At 44.9% G+C, this 17,913-nt stretch overlaps 1 protein-coding gene across 6 annotated transcripts in view; it reads right to left on the bottom strand.

The window, feature by feature from the left end:
* Nucleotides 1-938: 938 nt before the first annotated feature.
* Agtpbp1 (ATP/GTP binding carboxypeptidase 1) overlaps nt 939-17,913 on the bottom strand; it is a 118,046-nt gene continuing 101,071 nt past the window's right edge. For all 6 annotated transcript variants that reach the window (XM_051194162.1, XM_051194164.1, XM_051194166.1 and 3 more), the window contains 4 exons: nt 13,041-13,172; nt 10,720-10,896; nt 8,038-8,198; nt 939-1,656 (listed from right to left, as the gene is read on the bottom strand). In XM_051194162.1, coding sequence (XP_051050119.1) covers nt 1,479-1,656; nt 8,038-8,198; nt 10,720-10,896; nt 13,041-13,172 — 648 coding nt within the window. In that variant the 3' untranslated portion in view covers nt 939-1,478. The remainder of the gene's footprint in view (nt 1,657-8,037; nt 8,199-10,719; nt 10,897-13,040; nt 13,173-17,913) is intronic.

Genomic DNA, 17,913 nt, shown 5'->3' with positions numbered 1-17,913 from the left:
CTTTATGGCCTCAGAGGACTGGCTCAACATCGCAGTCTACTCATTTTCTGAGATGAAGTGAGAAGTGGATGATTTGGAGAAAACAAAACAAACAAAACAAAACTTTTGTTTTTTTCTTTATTTTGAGACTTGGCCCTTGTAGCCCAGGGTAGCCTTGACTCTGGATCCTCCTGTCTCTACTTCCTAAAGTTCCAGTGTGTGCCACCAGCCCGGCCAACCTCTTTTTACAGTCTCCACACTGTATTGTTAACATGGCTCCCAAGATACCAAAGAGAACCTTTAGAAAGATGATTTAAAAAAAAAAGCATTCATTTGAGAAAATGCATAAATCCAAAGTATTTTTAATAATTTATCTTCCATTTTAAAAGGCTTAGAAAAGGCTCTAACTTAGGAATAACCAAGAAGACACGCAGCCGCACCTAAGCACTGAATCGCAAGAGGGTCTGGCTAGTGTGCAGTCCTGGGGAGTGTTGTCTGTAAGAGCAAAATTTAGCTCTTAAACAAGCATCTAGCCACTGAGTTTATTTTTTTATGTTTTGGTGATGACAGTTACCTTTGCCACAGGATGGCCAACCCTCAGTATAATGTCACCGCACACAAACAGTTTGGACTGATGAGGGTCACCCAGGGCTCCTGCTATCATTGGCATGCTGTAAAGACCCCAGCTCACAAGCCCAGGCACGCAGTTCAGTTCGTGCACTGGACAGCCGCTCGTCCTTTGGCTGCAGTGAGGGTCTCGAAGCCATCAGTCAGACACAACCGAGAGGGCACAGCTCGCGCCGGTGGGAGGCACAGGCGCCCATGCCGGTCCCAGTCCCCAGCCTGGGAAGCCAGCTGTTCAGAGAAAGCTCTTACCAGGGTTCAGACACAAGTTTCTTGTTTCTGTCTTGCTTTTTTTAATAAAAAGCTGAGCTGGCCAAAAAAGATGACAAAATAAATGCAACATTTGATACAGTTTTTATTTAACTTGATAAATGTAAAACGGGGTGGTTTCAAAGCAAATTCTGGATTATTTTAGCCACAATCCACAGTTCACATGGTTCTGAAGAGCAGTCTTATCTTCAGTAACTACCCACCTCCACACAAGCATGTCTAGAGAAATCCATGTACAGGTATATTCGTTTTCAACACTATAATTTAGATTTTGTATTTGGACACACTTCAAATTTATCTACTTGATGCAGGTGCCACAGGAGATAAAAAATTCATGCAATGATACTTGGGTTCTTTTGTTTTTAAGTAAATCTATCATTTGATAATTCAATGCTATATAAAGTACATTGAATATCTAAAATAAAACAAATGCCAATTATATCATGAATTAATAATATATTTATTGTCTTGAAACCAAACAGGCCCAAGTTCTTTTTTGTCTTCTTTGAGTCAGTTGTCTAAAAATTTTCCCTCTCGTATTTTCTGTGTAATAAAAACCAAGACATTTCATCTCTTCTTGGCAATTAACAAAGATGGCAGAAAGTTCAAGGCAGGTACGCCCTTGATACCTCAGAGTCGGAAAGGGCTTCTTCCTGGGCAGAAGGCTCGTACTCGCCTGTGTTATCCACTAATTCAACCTCTAACTCGTCATTGCTTTCTGCACTGTAATCAACTTCTTCAAGGAATCGAGGTTCATCTTCATCCAAAACATAAGTGGTAGGGCTGCAGCCAAAGCACAGAACACACAAGGCTTCGTGAGACCCCAGCTCTGACCACACCATGTCACACGCATCAACCTTGACCTCAGTAACAATACGAGCAGCTCGTATTAACTTGGAGATTTTATTCAAATGAACAAGGTGAGAGGTTTATAGTAGATGGAAACTGCCAGTGTCAGCAGTATGAGTTGGCATGGTAACATTCAGTAACACTGCAGAGTCTGCACACAGCGTGTTACTGGACACAAGAGAAGTGGATTCTCTCAACACTTACTTCGAGGATTTCAACACACACATTCTGAACATTAATTTTAAAGTTCTATTTTAATTCCTGTAAATCAGGCAACGGGTCATTCCAACAGGCTGTGTGAGAAATCGTAGCACCTAACTGCTTTCCTGGAGGGATGAGTTAAAAGCACGGAAGTCCACAGGGTGAGCACTGCTGAGAAATGGTCACAGCCACATCCCCCAATGTCCACAGAGCCAGTCAACAGCCAGACTATGTCCCCCTGGGACAGAGAATGAGATGTCTGTTTACAGCACCGAGCACCGTATGCAGTGTGTGACGGACGAAGCCTTGTGTGACAGGGATAACCCACACACCCTGAAGCTATTACCCATCAACCCGAATCCCGTGTGTGTGTGTGTGTGTGTGTGTGTGTGTGTGTGTGTGTGTGTGTGTGTGTGTGATTACAGCCGCTTCCAAACAACCGTTTCTGACAAGTGAAAGCTACAAGAAGACAGAGAAAAGCATCTGTCCAAATAAGGACAAGCACAGGGCCCATCGGCCCTGAGCAACCCACAACTGAGCATGCTGACTGGCTTGGAAAATGATGTGACATAACAAACCCAGTGTTTACAGGGACAATTTCCAATTTTTAATATGAAATTTAAATACATAGTTAAAAGTTCCAGGTGTGTCTTAGGCTGAGACAGGAGCCAAGTGAAGAGAAGAGAAAAGGCAACCTCCTGACACATGCTTGTGTCGCCCCTGCTGCAGATTGACAGCCAGAGAGGAGCACGGCAGACAACCAGAGAGGAGCACCACAGACAGAGAGGAGAACGGCAGACAGAGGAGCACCGCAGACAGACAGAGAGGAGCACCGCAGACTGACAGTCAGAGAGGAGCACGGCAGTGCTAGCAGACAGGCTGCTTGAGGGCAGAGGACAGGGCAGCTGCAGGGAGGTGCGGTACAGAGGCAGAAGCAGTACTTCCCTAGAGGGAGCACGGAGACACAGCCCACAGGCTAGGGGCAGGGCTGAAGTGCCCTGCAGCCAGCAGATGAGATCCAGGCGTGACTGTGAGAACGGAGGCTGGAACCAGAATCAGGGCTGACAGTGCGTGTAAAGGGAGTGAGTGAGGACAGCAGGGACTTGGGAAGGCTCCAGGGGAGCACAGCAAGCGGTGGCAGGGCTGGCCCAGAATCTCTCTCTCCTGCCAAGTCTTGGTTCACACATCAGTTTGGCATGAACAAGCCAAACCGTGTTCCTTCACAAGATGTTGAGGATACTTTGCTCCTGGGCTCACACTGGGCCAGGGCCACCACTACAACACTATCCAGACTGACCGTGAGAGAAGACAAGGGGGTCTGCCAGGGAAGATGTGCAGAGACGAGACAGCAGAGATGCCTATGCCAGCCTCACGGAAACGCGGGCACGAAGGCACGTAATTCTCCACACTGCACGTGCCCCAGCCCTCGCAACACGACCCATACTTCATCTGCACCAGCTGCCTCTGCTGTTCTCTCCTCCTGCTGCTCAGTGCAGAGCGCGTGGTGCTTGTACCCCGAATGAGTGCTAACGGAGGCCTCGTTCCCAGCTCTCCATTGCTGCATGCCCTCCAGATGAGCACACCCATTTCTAATGTGCATTCTCGTCAGTTCCAAATGCAAACATGCAACCTGACCTCACCCAGATCCCTGGAGTTGCTAGAGACAGGGCTATCTCACCTGTACCACAAACCCTGCATGTTGAAAACTCATTCAATGTTTTCCCCACAAGATCTGTTCTTCTTGCTTATTCTCAAATCCAGTCACTTAGGAAGTCACACAACTCGAAATTCCCCAGAAGAAAGTTAGCCTTACTCTCCAGACTACCCCAAGCCCTCCACGTTCTCTGACAAGCCGTGACCACTCTGCTTTTGGGCACAAGGTGTACTTCCCACATCTTCACTCCAGCCCACTGTGCTCCTGTGTGTCCGCCTGTCCTGTCCTGTCCTGCACTCCAGCCCACTGTGCTCCTGTGTGTCCGCCTGTCCTGTCCTGTCCTGCACTCCAGCCCACTGTGCTCCTGTGTATCCGCCTGTCCTGTCCTGTCCTGTCCTGCACTCCAGCCCACTGTGCTCCTGTGTGTCCGCCTGTCCTGTCCTGTCCTGTCCTGCACTCCAGCCCACTGTGCTCCTGTGTGTCCGCCTGTCCTGTCCTGTCCTGTCCTGCACTCCAGCCCACTGTGCTGTCTGTCCGCCTGTCCTGCCTGCCGTGCAACTCTTCTACCTGAAGTCCTCAACAGTCCCCCTCAGCTCCCACTGAGCCTGCACCTAAGCCCCTCAATAAAGAGCAAGGACGCTGACAGGCCACCAGTACACAGATCACCCCCCCCCCATTTCACTTTAATGGAAAAGACTAAGGCACAAACCAATCACACCAATCCATTTTCATCTATGAATTCTGGTATGTGTTCCATGCACTTAGCAACTTAGGAAGAACCTTCACACACATTAGCCAACATACTCACAGACACTTTCCTTTTCACAGGAAATGTGTATGTGTTGCTCTGAAATTACTATGACTTAATTACAAGCATGCGGAAACTCACATAGAGATCAGCTGAGCTACTGTACAATACAGCTACCCAAAGGAAATCTATTTGGAAAAAGAGACAGAGAGAGAGAGACAGAGAGACAGAGAGAGACAGAGAGAGACAGAGAGACAGAGAGATAGACAGAGAGACAAAGAAAGAAAGAGACAGACAGACAGACAGACAGACGTGTGGCAACGCTGTGGCAGTTTGTGAAGCCAGGGACAGGAGGGGTCCTGGGCCTTCCATTGTGAGCCCCTGCAGGGCTGCCCCTGGGAAAGCCAGCGTGGTAAACCATAAATTGTCACACTTTTTTAACATCACCTCAAGGCAGCTCAGTAGCTCACTGGGTTGGGGAACCAAGCCCTACTCCCTGTAGCTCATCTGAGGACAAAGGAATTCTCTCATCTTTATATGACACCTGGCTGGCATCTGAGTAAACTGACAGACATGCCAAGAAACACAACTGATGAAAAGACTAATAGAAACAGCTCTGGCGTGTCAGGTGACCACATGGGAACTCTAAAATAAGTAGGAAACCAACAAAAGGGTCAAAATGAGAAAATGCAGTAGCTGAAACCATCTACTTCCAGCAGACAGACACACACACACAGTGAATCACAGACACATAAACACACACATAGACACAAAAACACAGACACACACATAAACAGATACAGAGACACACACACACAGATACACAGTAACACACACACGCACACACAGGCATATAGACACACAGACACACAGGCTGTAATAGAGGAAGGCACAGTCGTAGGGTGGGGGCCAATGAAGAGCTAAACAGGAAATCTTAATGAGTAATGGCTGGCTAAAGCCGTTATTAGCATAATATGACTTAGTATGAACAACACATGACACAGTGAAGAGTGGGAAGTTCATGCAATTGATGCGTCCTAAGGGCTCAGCATTCGCTGTCCTTGAGGAAGCAGACAGCAGTTTATATTATGCACTCGTAGAGCAAAGGTCTGTATGCACTGCAGACCTCTAGCGTACCAATGTAACAACAACAAAAGCAAACAGCTCCCCCATAATCCTTCTGTGTCCCCTCCCTCTCCCGCAAGGCAGCTGCAACCCTCTTCACTGGCACCTGGCCCTGACACTCAGACCCAGGGCTCATCAGCAGAGCACAATCATCCCATCTGGGAGGCAGCAGTACCGCCAGCCACCGGCATCACAGGGACTTTCCTCAAGAGGATTCAGAAGGGAAGGAAGGTCAAAGTGAGCAGAGCAGCAGGAGTAAGGAGGGCAATGCCGGTCCTCACCATTACAGAAGCGAGCTAGAAACTTTAAAACGAAGTTAAGTCTATGCCGTAGGATCAGACGCCAAAGCCATTCAGGTTGTCTGTGTATGCACACATGCACGTATGGGTACCTGGGTATGTAATTACCCGCAATACAGAGTTTCACCTAAGAACAGTGATGGCAAAGAAGCAATAAATAAAACTAGCAGTACACATTGATACAAATGCTCCTGTAACCCACAAAGCATCAGGTCAGCCTGGAAACAGTGGCTAATTCCACCTCAGGAAAAACTATGCACAAAGACGGGCCTGAAGTCCTACTGCTCCAGGGGGAAAGGGCCAAGGAACAATGCAGACACACAAGACATACCAAAGTGCTGTGAGGGGGACAGGACAACCCTGGGCACCAAGCTAAACTAATGGTAGTTGTAATTAAAGTAAACTAAACTTTAAATTATAAGTCCAACACACACATACAATACATATAAAAATGAATACATTAAGTCTGGTGAGAAAGAGGAAATGGACATGGTTGTAAAGTAATCACAATGAAAAAACTTCTTCATTACTAACAGGGCAAAAACTACATTTGCAATGGGAAACGTCAGCAAACCATCTTAACAGGCGGCCAGGGGGAAGGTTCTCAGCTACAGGAGAAAGCAAAGCTACACAGCTGCCAGGATGCTACAGGAAGCACTCAGCATCCCGCGGCGCTCTTGCCTAATGTGGACAGCTTACGTACAGAAAGACGAAGACAAATTCAGATTGAGGACCTGCAAACCACAGAAGCATTAGAATACAAATAGCATGGGAAAAATCAGAAGTTTGGGCAAAACTAATCTGAGACACAGAGAGAATGATAACCAGGGAAAGAAACAGCTGAGGTTTTAACAGCAGAAAAAAGAGGGATAAATACACTGCAAAAATCCCCAGACAGACAGAGGATCACCCATCTCACTACAGACAGACAGACAGAGGAAACACCCATCTCAGCTACAGACAGACAGACAGAGGAAACACCCATCTCAGCTACAGACAGACAGAGGAAACACCCCATCCTAATTGCAGATCGTTATTTGTTTTTATAGACACAGTGATGAGAATCAGATATGCTCAGCCCCTCCTTGTGCTAAATCCTCTCAAGAGAGTCTGATAGAGTACAAACTCCCCATGATACAAAAGAAAACAGTTAAACACTGAAATACAATTTTGAAATGTTAAATGTGATATGGTAGTGTTTTGCAGTGTCATTATTCTGACAGGCACTTTTCAAACCATATACTTCCTCCTTCTAAAGAATGAGTCTGTGGGAGGAAAGGGATAAGGTTGATCATCTGGGTAGATGACTGAGAGCCAACGCTGGTCCTCCAGACTAACTGGGGCAAGCATCCTCCTTCCATGGACCACAGTCAGGCTCTGACTTTAGGGAAGGCTGACCACCTTCCACATGTTTATTGCCACTGCGTGTGGGCGTGCATGTGTGGAGGCCACAAGAGAACTGAGGAGGGGTCAGGTCTCTGCTTCCACCTTACATGGGTTCTGGGAACTGAACTCAGGTCATCAGGCTTGCATGGCAAATGCTTTAGGCACTGAGACACCAGTCTGCCCATGAAAATCCCGGTGAACAGTGCATTTGCCCCCACTGTGGTTGGCTAGTACTTTAAAGAGCAATGGCCGTCAGGGGTCACTGTCTAATTACCACAGCCACGAAGAGCCCAGTTCTCGCCTCACTGCAAATGACACTGCTGTGCTGATTCACTGAACAACTACAGTGACACATCAGCACAATGACAAACCGACACCCAGAAACAGAAGTCGTCAAGGTTCTAAAGGACGGGGGTGGTTCTAATGTCATATACAGTGAGTTTTAAAAGAAAATACTTTAAGAATCATTTGACAGAAATAAATTGTCAAACGTGCTAAGTCAGCTATTTCAACATGTTATCAGGTTACTGAACAGCCATCTGACATGTATGCATCAATAAAATGGAATCTCTTTTGAAACATAAACATGGCTCCAAGCCTTCTTAATTTAGATATTATCTAAATGCAATGTTTTCCCAATGCTTTTTTTTTTAGTTATAAGTGAAGTATTACGGTTAGAAAAGCAACATTCAAAGCGGAAGGCCTTTCCATTGGGATCCTAATCAAACATAACAATAACAGAATCAACCATTACAATTAGAAACAAGTATTAGCCATGTAACCCTAACCCTATTAACTGTAAACGAGTTCTTGACTCTGGAGATCGCCATGCTCTCCGACTGACTGTTCGCATGGGGTCGTATAGCAGACAGCACACAAGAAGAGAAGGAGAAGCAGCCTACCTAGTTACTTTACAGCTTGATTCAATTAAGTCATTTTCAAAGTCAAGCATGTTGGAGGGCAGATTATATTCCAACGGAGAAGTCAGTCTTTTCAAACGCAATAAACCAACACAAAATTTTGCTCCCATCTCTTCCAATTCTCGAGTCCCAATCTGTAAACCCTAGAAATAAAGTAAAACACACAGACTCTCAGAACCTCTGGTCTCCTGTGGCTGCCACTCATGAAAGTCATATCCAAAGAATTTTAACTACATTAACACAGCTGAAACATTGCAGAGGGAGCAGGACATTACACGTGAAGGCCTTGCTGACGTGGAATTATTCTAGATCATAAAGGAAACTGTACTAAAGCACACTATCTGAGTGTTCTTCAGTGTCGTTTTACACAGTTTTTCCATGTGCCCGGAACTTGCCCCTCCCCTTGCCCCCCACACCAGCAAGCTGGGATTACAGGGTGTGCTGCAGGATCTGCTGCAGGATCTGAAGGGTGCGGTAAGGCATCGACTCAGTTCCGCTGCTGAGGGGCCGCCCACCCTGACCCTGTGATCCAACACCTCCTCCCACTGACCATCACTGCGAACACCAACAATCTGAGGGAATAGAATAAATGACTGCCACTACTCTTGTTCATGTGTGCAGCTACATGAACCTTCCCAGCGCTCCTTGCGAGCCGGGCTCTGTCTGTCAATGCAGAAGCATTGGTGTCTGAGCCCAAGCTCTGCAGACTCGACCACTGCCCTACAGATACCTGGACAGGGTCTAAGCCGGCAAAAAGTAATGCAAGTAAGCACCTAAATAAAAGAGAACGAATTCAACAAAAGTAGTAGAACATTTCTTACGTTCCATATACATCAAGGGACAGTGCCTGTTTTAATTTCTCTACTCCATCAAAAAGAAAATTATGCATGGTTCCCATCACCTTCTTTAACTGCTTCCCAAACATAAGGTTATCAAACATTAAATATCACCATATAAATCACAAACATTGATTGCAAATTATATTGTCATTTATTTTCTAGACATAAAATGTACCTCCCAAACAACTGAAGACCTTATGCCATCCAAAGCAGTAGGTGTGGATGAGGGCAGACATTAGCAAGGATGGACTGCAAGCTGATTCTTCGGTCGTCAGCCTGAGGAGCCCACTGCACGGCAGGCGTGGCAGGCGTGGCTGGCACAGGAGGCACTTTACTCAGAAAGCCACCTGTCCTTCTAACCCACACAGCAAATATTTAAAAACCGGGCTTAGGAAGAAACATAGGGTTTTAAACCAAAAAGAACTCTATTAACTAAATCACATAAAAAGAGAAATGGGAACTTATTTGGTATTCATTTTGTTTGTTGAAAGTTTACATGTTTATACATTAGAAAACAAACAGATCTGGTGTGATGGCTCATCCAGTACAGGCATTTGCCACCAAGCCTGACCACCTAAGTTCCATCACTGAGACCCATTTGTAAGAGAAGAAAACTAATTCCCACAGACTGTCCTCTGGCTTCCTGTCTCTCTCTCTCTTCTCAATCTCTCTCTCTCTCTCTCTCTCTCTCTCTCTCACACACACACACACACACACACACACACGCACACGCACAAGCACGCACATGCGCGCACTCATACACACACGCACACACACGCACACACACATGCACACGCACGCATACACACGTACACAAAGTCAAACTCAAAAATCTAAAATATACCAGTACAGCCTCCATGAGCTCAAGAAGGGCCGCAGCTCCAGGGGGAGAGGGCAACGGAGGCAACCACAGCACACAGGCACTTTGCGACCCTTTCAGACTGTGTGTTCCCAACTAGTTACTTACTAATGTACTTATTTTAAATTCATTAAAAAACCTTACTATTGGATCCACTAACCCGATGGGAATTTCTTATAACAGTGTGGTGTTTGTGTAGCTCCTTATGAATTGCCTATTAAATGTGTGATCCATCGTGCTTTCCTCAAAAGTATGGATGTGATCTATTCACATTCTATATTAAATAATTAAAATTTCTTAATGATTCCTAAGCAAGTGGTTTAGTTTAGAGAAATTAAAAGCAACAAAAAGCAGGGTCAGGAAGATTGTTCAGAGGGTAAAACTGATTGATCTTCAAGCACAAAGGCCTGTGTTCAAATCCCATGCACAGCTGTGTGCATGTAGAGCAGACTAGAGCGGCACTTCTGAACCTGGGGGGGGGGGTCAAAGGATCCTTTCACAAGGGGTTCCCTGAGACCACTGGAAAACACAGGTTTACATCATGACAGAAGCAAGGTCACAGTCATGAAGTATGCTGTGAGGAACACGCGAAAGGGTCGTAGCATGAGGAAGGTGGAAACTCCTGTCTGAGAGGAAGACATCCCAGATCTTCCGGCACCCATCATGTACAGGCACACACCCTTACACAACCACTCACATGCAACACTCACTCACCCAGAAACTTCTATCGATACTGCCCCACTCGGCGCCATTACTAGATATTACACATGTAGGACAGATGCACATTTAACAATTACGTGAAAACTGTGAGAGCATATCAGATAGGAAGCATCAAACGCCTTTGCCTCTAAGCACCGGCGCAGGAGAGCGAGCACTGCGGTTACTTCTCTAGCACAGGCCAGCACTCAGTTCCCAGTCCGCACATGGCTCAGTGCCACTGCCTGCAACCCCAGCTCCATGCTGTACCTTGTATCTCCCCTGGTCGCAGCCACATAACGTGCTCTCCATGGTGTAGCTCCTCTGAACCCCTATCTCCCGCCACACCACGACCCGCGCTGTGGACTCCTTGGATTTTTCCACCACGAAGCTACAGCTGCTCATACAAAATGCCGGAGCAATGTGGCTCAGAATCTTAGGCAGAGTCTGTGAAGATAAAATTGTGGTCCAGAGGTTATGATTCAAATGTCACCTCATTTGAATATCTGTGCCCCTTCCCCTCACTCAGCCTTAACAAGCAATACACAAAGTATACATTTAAAAGCATCTAAAACAAGCATGGTTAAAAATATAAAGGAAGGAGCTTGAGCGATGGCTCAGTAGTGAAGAGGACTTGCTACTCTTAAGAGGACCTGAGCTCAGTTCTGAAAACCCATGTTGGTTATTCTCTGTAATTGAAGCTCCAGGGCATCTAACACTCTCTTGGCTCCTATGGGTAGCCATACACACGTGTGAAAACTCGCATACAGACATGCACAAGTAAATAATAAGTAAGTAAATAAAATGAAGAAAACATGCTTAAAATTTAAAACAAATTACCTGAAAAGGATCAACTGATTTAACACTAAATGTCAATGACTTTAAGATTAAAAATAAAATCTAAGCAGCATCAATAATAGTTTTTCTAACTTAAAATTATTCTCAAGTTCACCTGAAAATGTAAATATGAACAAAGTGAAAATCATCAAAGCCCGCCCCCCCCCCCCCCAATGTCTATGTCTGGAGAAACAATCTCACACAGCCAGTGCAGCCAGATGGGGGCAGTAATGCAGGAAACACACTGAGCTCTGCAAAGAGGGCTCAGAAACAGAGCCGAAAGCAAATGTCACCGCTAAAAAGAGCCTGTCACCACTAACACTAGCTCAGCTGTGTCACAAAGAATGCGCTGAAGTCACTGCTCACCAATTAAACATGGAAGCAACTTAAAAAAGGACAGGGCTGAGATGTGGCTCAGGAGTCAGCGCTTGTCCTGGCCTGTGCAGGCACTGCACATGCATGGTACAGACACAAGGCAGGCAAGCATCCACACAAAATAAACCTTCTAAAAATATTTTAGAAGATCACTGCCCAGTATCTTCATGGAAAGGTTATTTGTGAGGCAGATACTGGATACTCAGGGTCTAACACAGCCCTGCTTCGCCTTCACACTCATACAGTGAGGGGGGAAGACACATTTGGATGTGCAATGGATTTTAGGAGGATCATAAAACTCACAGCAATTTCTCATGAAAGAATTAATAATTTTCCTATGGGCAATCAATGATCTACTGAGGGGTAGCAGATATGTATGTGGGGGAAAAGTTCTTAATCCCAACTACAATTAGATCCAGGAGTATTTGAGGGTAAAACTAACAAAATATCACATCTATGTAGAAAGAAAATGAGACTCAACCACATAGACAGCAATGTACATGGATGGAGATACCTTTCAGTGATTTCTTAAACTTAACGTAGATTCAGCACTATTCTGATTCAAATCTCAAAGTAAATCTACAACTGAATATCCTAGAATTCCCAAGGAAAATAAATAAACAAAACACACAAACAACAAAAAGCCCAGCCAACAAAAGGCTTTAAAGAAGAAAGAAAATGTGTCAGAGTTCAGCATTATTAAGATGATGTGGCACACAGACAAACTGGAATGCCTACAGTAACTGAGAGCCTCCTACTGTGCGTACACAAGCACAGAGTACACACGCACCAACACTACTGCTCAGTAAACAAACTGTGCTCACACAACTGGTATCCGTGGATGAAATAAGATTACACTTGTGGTAGTTTAGATATAACCAGCCCCACTGTCTCATAGGGGGTGGCACTATTAGGAGGCGTGGCTTTGCTGGAGGAAGTGTGTCACTGTGGGGGGCGGGCTCTGAGGTTTCCTATGCTCAGGATGTACCCAGTGTCTCAGCTGACTTCCTGCTGCCTGAAAGCTGTATGACTATCAGCTACCTCTTCAGCACACTGCCCTGCTCCCCATGATGATGATAATGGACTGAACCCCTGAAACTGTACGATGCCACTGCAAATAAATGTTTTCTTTACAAGAGTTGCCATGGTCATGGGTGTCTCTTCACAGTAATAAAAACCCTCACTAAGACACAGCTCCAAACTATACAAAAATAAATTCCAAGTGGATAGCAAACATCAATACGAAAGCAAACCTAAAAACAAAAACTTCAAAACAAAAATAGCAAGATGCAAACATCAAATCTCATCAATTCATGTGTACTAAATTTTCTTATAGCTTACATGCATGCTGATATTCATGAAGTGCCTGTAATAATTACCCTGTATCCCATGTCTTCCACAACGTCACAGGAAGCTGCGTTGTCATGGGTATGCCACACTGTCTCTTTGATGCTGCAGCCGTACATAAACACATTCTTTTTTCGAGAATGGCCATGGTAATCACAATAGACCTTTAAAAGATCAAAAAATTTAAAAATTAAAGCCTTGGATCTGCACATATAACATTTCAAAGGACGTGTCTGTTGGTTGTGCCGGCCTGATCCCATGTAAACTGCTGCCAAACTAAAATTTTTAATCTTCAGACCAAATATTACCAAATAAATGCAGATAGTATCAAGTCAATCAACAGCTCTGTCCTCTTTGATGTTTTAGGAGAATCATCATTTAATAAGAAATAAAATCCAGTTTTATTAAGGATCTATAATTGCTGTTCAAATTCCTAAATCCCTGAAGGTCTCACATCAAACTGAAAGTTCCACTATTCATTATCTCCTACGAAACACTTGGGTTTGGTTTTTTTTTGGGGGGGGCGGGGTTAGGTTTCAAGACAGGGTTTCTCTGTGTAACAGCCCTGGCTACCCTGGAACCTGCTTAACACTTAAAATACAATAAATGTGATTTTATTTAAATTCAGTAGCAACAGTCATTACAAATTCAAAGGGCTGGTAAAATATTTACCCAATTTAAAAGAATATGAAAATACTTTCACAAAAAAAAAATTCACAAAACTTTTAAACAAAGTCTTAAGAGGATCATTTATAAAATTAAAAAAAAATAACATGTTAATTTTACTACTCCATTTTTCTCTTTCCTAATGCAAGATTAGATAATATAGACACTAATGTAAAAAGAGGAACATTGTAACGGGTGTGGTGATGCAATCATTTGGTCCCAGCACTCGGGAGGCAGAGGCAGGCAGATCTCTGAGTTCAAGGCCAGCCTGGTCTACAGAGTGAGTTCCAGGACAGCCAGGGAGCATACAGAGAAACCCTGTCTTAAAAATCCAAACAGGAGCATTGTAATCAAAAGCTTGTGAGGGGGACAGACACAGTGCCCTGCTATATTTGCAGGTGTGCCCTGGGATATGTGTTTCACAACTACAATCAGGAACACACATGTACTGCCATGAAATATGAAAAATGTATACTGTTACCTTTGTGCTGGTCATACAACAAAGTTAATGTCTAATGCAGAGAAGTTACCATTACTAATATTCATAAACAAAAAGCAAAAGGCCTATATAAATTATATACAACTCAACACTATATCAACTCAACACTATAATCATCATAAAGATAGCAGAAAAAGACTTCGATATTAACACCTAGCTTTTATATTCAGAAAATAGCATATAAGGTGCTACGTTACAGGGTTCTGGGAAGGTTGTGGCTAGAAGCTACCTATGTGTGAGCACAGAAGAGAAAGAAACTGCAGGCCAAAGAGGAGTCTCTGGAATCTAAAAATAAAATAAAATAAGGGAAAAGTTACTGGAAAAGAGCAGAACAAACAAACAAAAAAAAAAAAAAAACAAGACGTAAAGAAGCTTATGAGAAGCAGAGAGCAAGAGGGACACACAGCAGGCGACAGTCGCTGGCAGGCTGAGGGGACAGAGGTGGCCTCCAAGAAAACCGGGCAGTCCTGCCCTCAGGATAAACCTGTGGCCCTCAAGGCTCAAATACAGTCACAGATTTCGGTGAGATGGTGATCCTTTGTCACCCTAGGAGACTCAGGAGGTGGCAGTCAACATCCATCCTGAGGTGCTATCATGAGACCAAATACTTTTAAATGGAGCTACCCTTGGAGCCCAGGGCATCTAACAGGCAGAAGGGGACAGGCAGCAGAGCTTACAAACAGACTGGAAAGAGCATAAGGGAATACAGCAGTGCCCTCCACGGCCAGATGCACATCTCTCCAAAGGAGAATAATCTGGAGTTTGATAGCTCTGAGGCCAGCAGGTACAGCCAAAGCCTGTTGTTCACTGCTATAGAGCTGGAGAAGTTCCAGCTCCTCCTCTCCACAGCCATGGCCCTCAGTAGTGTGATTAGTACTTAGGAAGTCTTCAAAGTCTGAACACAGGCCTCAGGCTGTGACAGCTTCCTACGCCCCCACCACTCCTGAGCTCAAATATTAGCCATCAAAGGAAGCAGGACCTGGAACCCTGAGGAGGGTGACAGCTGGCTAACAGTGGCCAGCAGAGGGCCCTGGTTCACCAAAAAGGAATGTTCCAGCAATAAGGTCAGCTCGGGGGGGGGGGGGGGGGGGGGGGGCAGCAGACACTTGTCTCATACAGATTCAACAGCAGCATCAACCACAGGAAAGACGAGAGTGTGCAGTGCAGCTCCTGCTTCTGGCAGACATTTGGCCCTCTCCAGTCCTCACGGACCCAGGCAGAAGCGGCTCCAGCAGCAGATCTCTTCATTCTTGTGACCTTTCTTTTCTCCTGTAACCGCCGCCCCTCAACCCACACATCGGACAGGATGCACACCCTACACTCGCTTCCTGACGATTTCCCTGGTGGCCCCACCTTTGCAGGCCTCTGACCTGGTGTCCCCTGCTGGGCGGGGCTCTTCTCTTCTGTCCTGTCTCCTACCCTTTTCTACATTCCACAACACTGACGCAAACTTTTTCAAACTCTTGCTTCCTTATTTTCTTGTAACTGAGAAGTCTCCATTCTTCCTTTATCTTTCTAATCTCTTACTATTTTTTAACCTCTGCACCTTTCTTATCTTTAATCTTGCTTCTCCTCTTGGCCAATCTGTCTCCTACTATTTCATCCATTTACTATTTCCACACTTATCCTAGATGATTTTTAACTTGGAGAACATCTTCAGGTTTATGAAATCTCGTGTAACTGGAGCCTGTGTCTGCTGATACTATTGAGATGGCAGCAGGCTTTCTTCTTGTTAAGTGAGACTGGAATGGAAGGTTCACGAGTAACATAATCAATAAAAGGGTTCCTCCACAATCCAGAACACACAGCCAAGTGAACAGATACTAAGAGCGCAACAGTGAAACCCAACAAGAAAATGCTTGGCAATGTGACGCCTTGAAAAGTTACACAGCTGCTCCACTCCTGAATCCAAAGACACTGGAATATGTACAACACTGGGTGAAGACTTCAAAATGCTGGTAAACGTGAAGCTAGACATAAAACAGGATACCAACACACAGGTAAGTTCAGTCCGTTATCTGGAGAAGAATGGCAGCCAGAGTCAGCCAGGCCATTGAGAAAACCAGTACCTCACATAAGAAAGTCAGCAAAAGCTGAGATTTAGGGGGAAATGCTATGATAAAAATGAAAGATTCAGGGACTCAAATAAAAATCACCAACAAACTTGATCAAGCCTAAGAGAGAGCATGGGAAATGGAGGTGAGGCTGACAAAATGCTACGTTCAAGCTTCAGTAAGGAAAAATAGCAGTAGGAGCTCAACTTCTCAAAATTGTGGGGCACAATCAAGCCTCCAGGGGACAGAAGGGGCTGACTGAACAAGCACTGAAGACATGAAGAATCTTTACAATGAAATCAGAGCAGAAAATTTCCAAACCTTGGGTCATCAACATTTGGAGCACCAAACATACATGAACAGAGAACTTCCCCAATACTTATTGTAGTAAAAACATTGGAAATACAAGGCAACAAAGCGATCTTAGGAGCTGCAAGGAAAAAGCATCAACTTATCTTCATAGGCAGAGACATTGGAAGAACAAACAATTTATCATGACAACACATCCCCACAGTACTTTTAAATCCCTGAGTAACTGCCAACCGGGTCTGCTCGAGCCGGCAACGCTATCTTTTTTTAAACTGAAGGGTAAGCAAGAACATTTCATGACAAGCACAAACTATGGCAGTTCACAACCATCAAGGCAACATGTGAGAACATCATACAGGGGAAGAAAAGAGCATCACAGTCGTGACGACCAGGGAAGAGGACATCTAATGACAAGAGATAAAGAGCGCCGGGAAGGAAGGAGTCATTTCCACACAGTAAGCCAGCAAACTCTAGGTACCAGACAGAGAGAAGCTATAAATTCACAATAGAGGAATCTAAAAGGCTGAAAGACACTTAAGAAAGTGCTCAACATCCTTAGCCATCAGGGAAACGCAAAGCAAAACAACTCCAAGATACCATCTTACTCCTGTCAGAATGGCTAAAATCAAAAACCACAAAGGCAGTTTATGCTGGAGAGGATGTGGAGAAAGGGGAACACTCCTCCACTGCTGGTGGGAATGCAAACTCGTACAGCCATTTAGGGAATCAGTATGGAGGTTCCTCAGGAAAATGGGAATCAGTCTACCTCAAGACCTGGCAATTCCACTCTTAGGCATATACCCAAATGATCCACATCCAGGCAACAAAGACATCTGTTCAAGTATGTTCACAGAAACATCATTTATAGTAGCCAGAACCTGGAAGCAACCTAGGTACTCCTCAACTGAAGAATGGATGGAGAAAATTGGTACATTTACACAATGGAATACTACTCAGTGGGGGGGGGGGGGGAACAATGGAATCTTGAAATTCGCAAGCAAATGGATGGAACTTGAAGAAACCATCCTGAAGGTGGTAACCCAGTCACAAAACGAGGAACATGGCATGTACTCACTCATATGTAGATTTTAGACATAGAGCAAAGGATCACCAGCCTATAATTCACACCGCCAGAGAAAGTAGGATACAAGGAGGAACCTAAGAGATTTATGCAAGGTCCCACAGAAGGGGAAAGGAACAAGATCTCCTGAGCATATTGGGGGGGAGCACAATGAGTGGAGAGGGAGCTAGGAGAAAGAGAAGGGGAGGAGAGGAAAGCATGGGGGACTAAGGAAGATTGAGTCGGGGGAGGAATAGACAAGAGCAAGAAAAGAGAGAGATACCATAAAAGAGGGAGCCATGATAGGTTTGAAGAGA

Source organism: Phodopus roborovskii, unplaced genomic scaffold (assembly GCF_943737965.1).
Source record: "Phodopus roborovskii unplaced genomic scaffold, PHOROB, whole genome shotgun sequence".
Lineage (NCBI taxonomy): Eukaryota > Metazoa > Chordata > Mammalia > Rodentia > Cricetidae > Phodopus > Phodopus roborovskii.
This window is presented reverse-complemented; position numbering and strand designations above follow the sequence as displayed.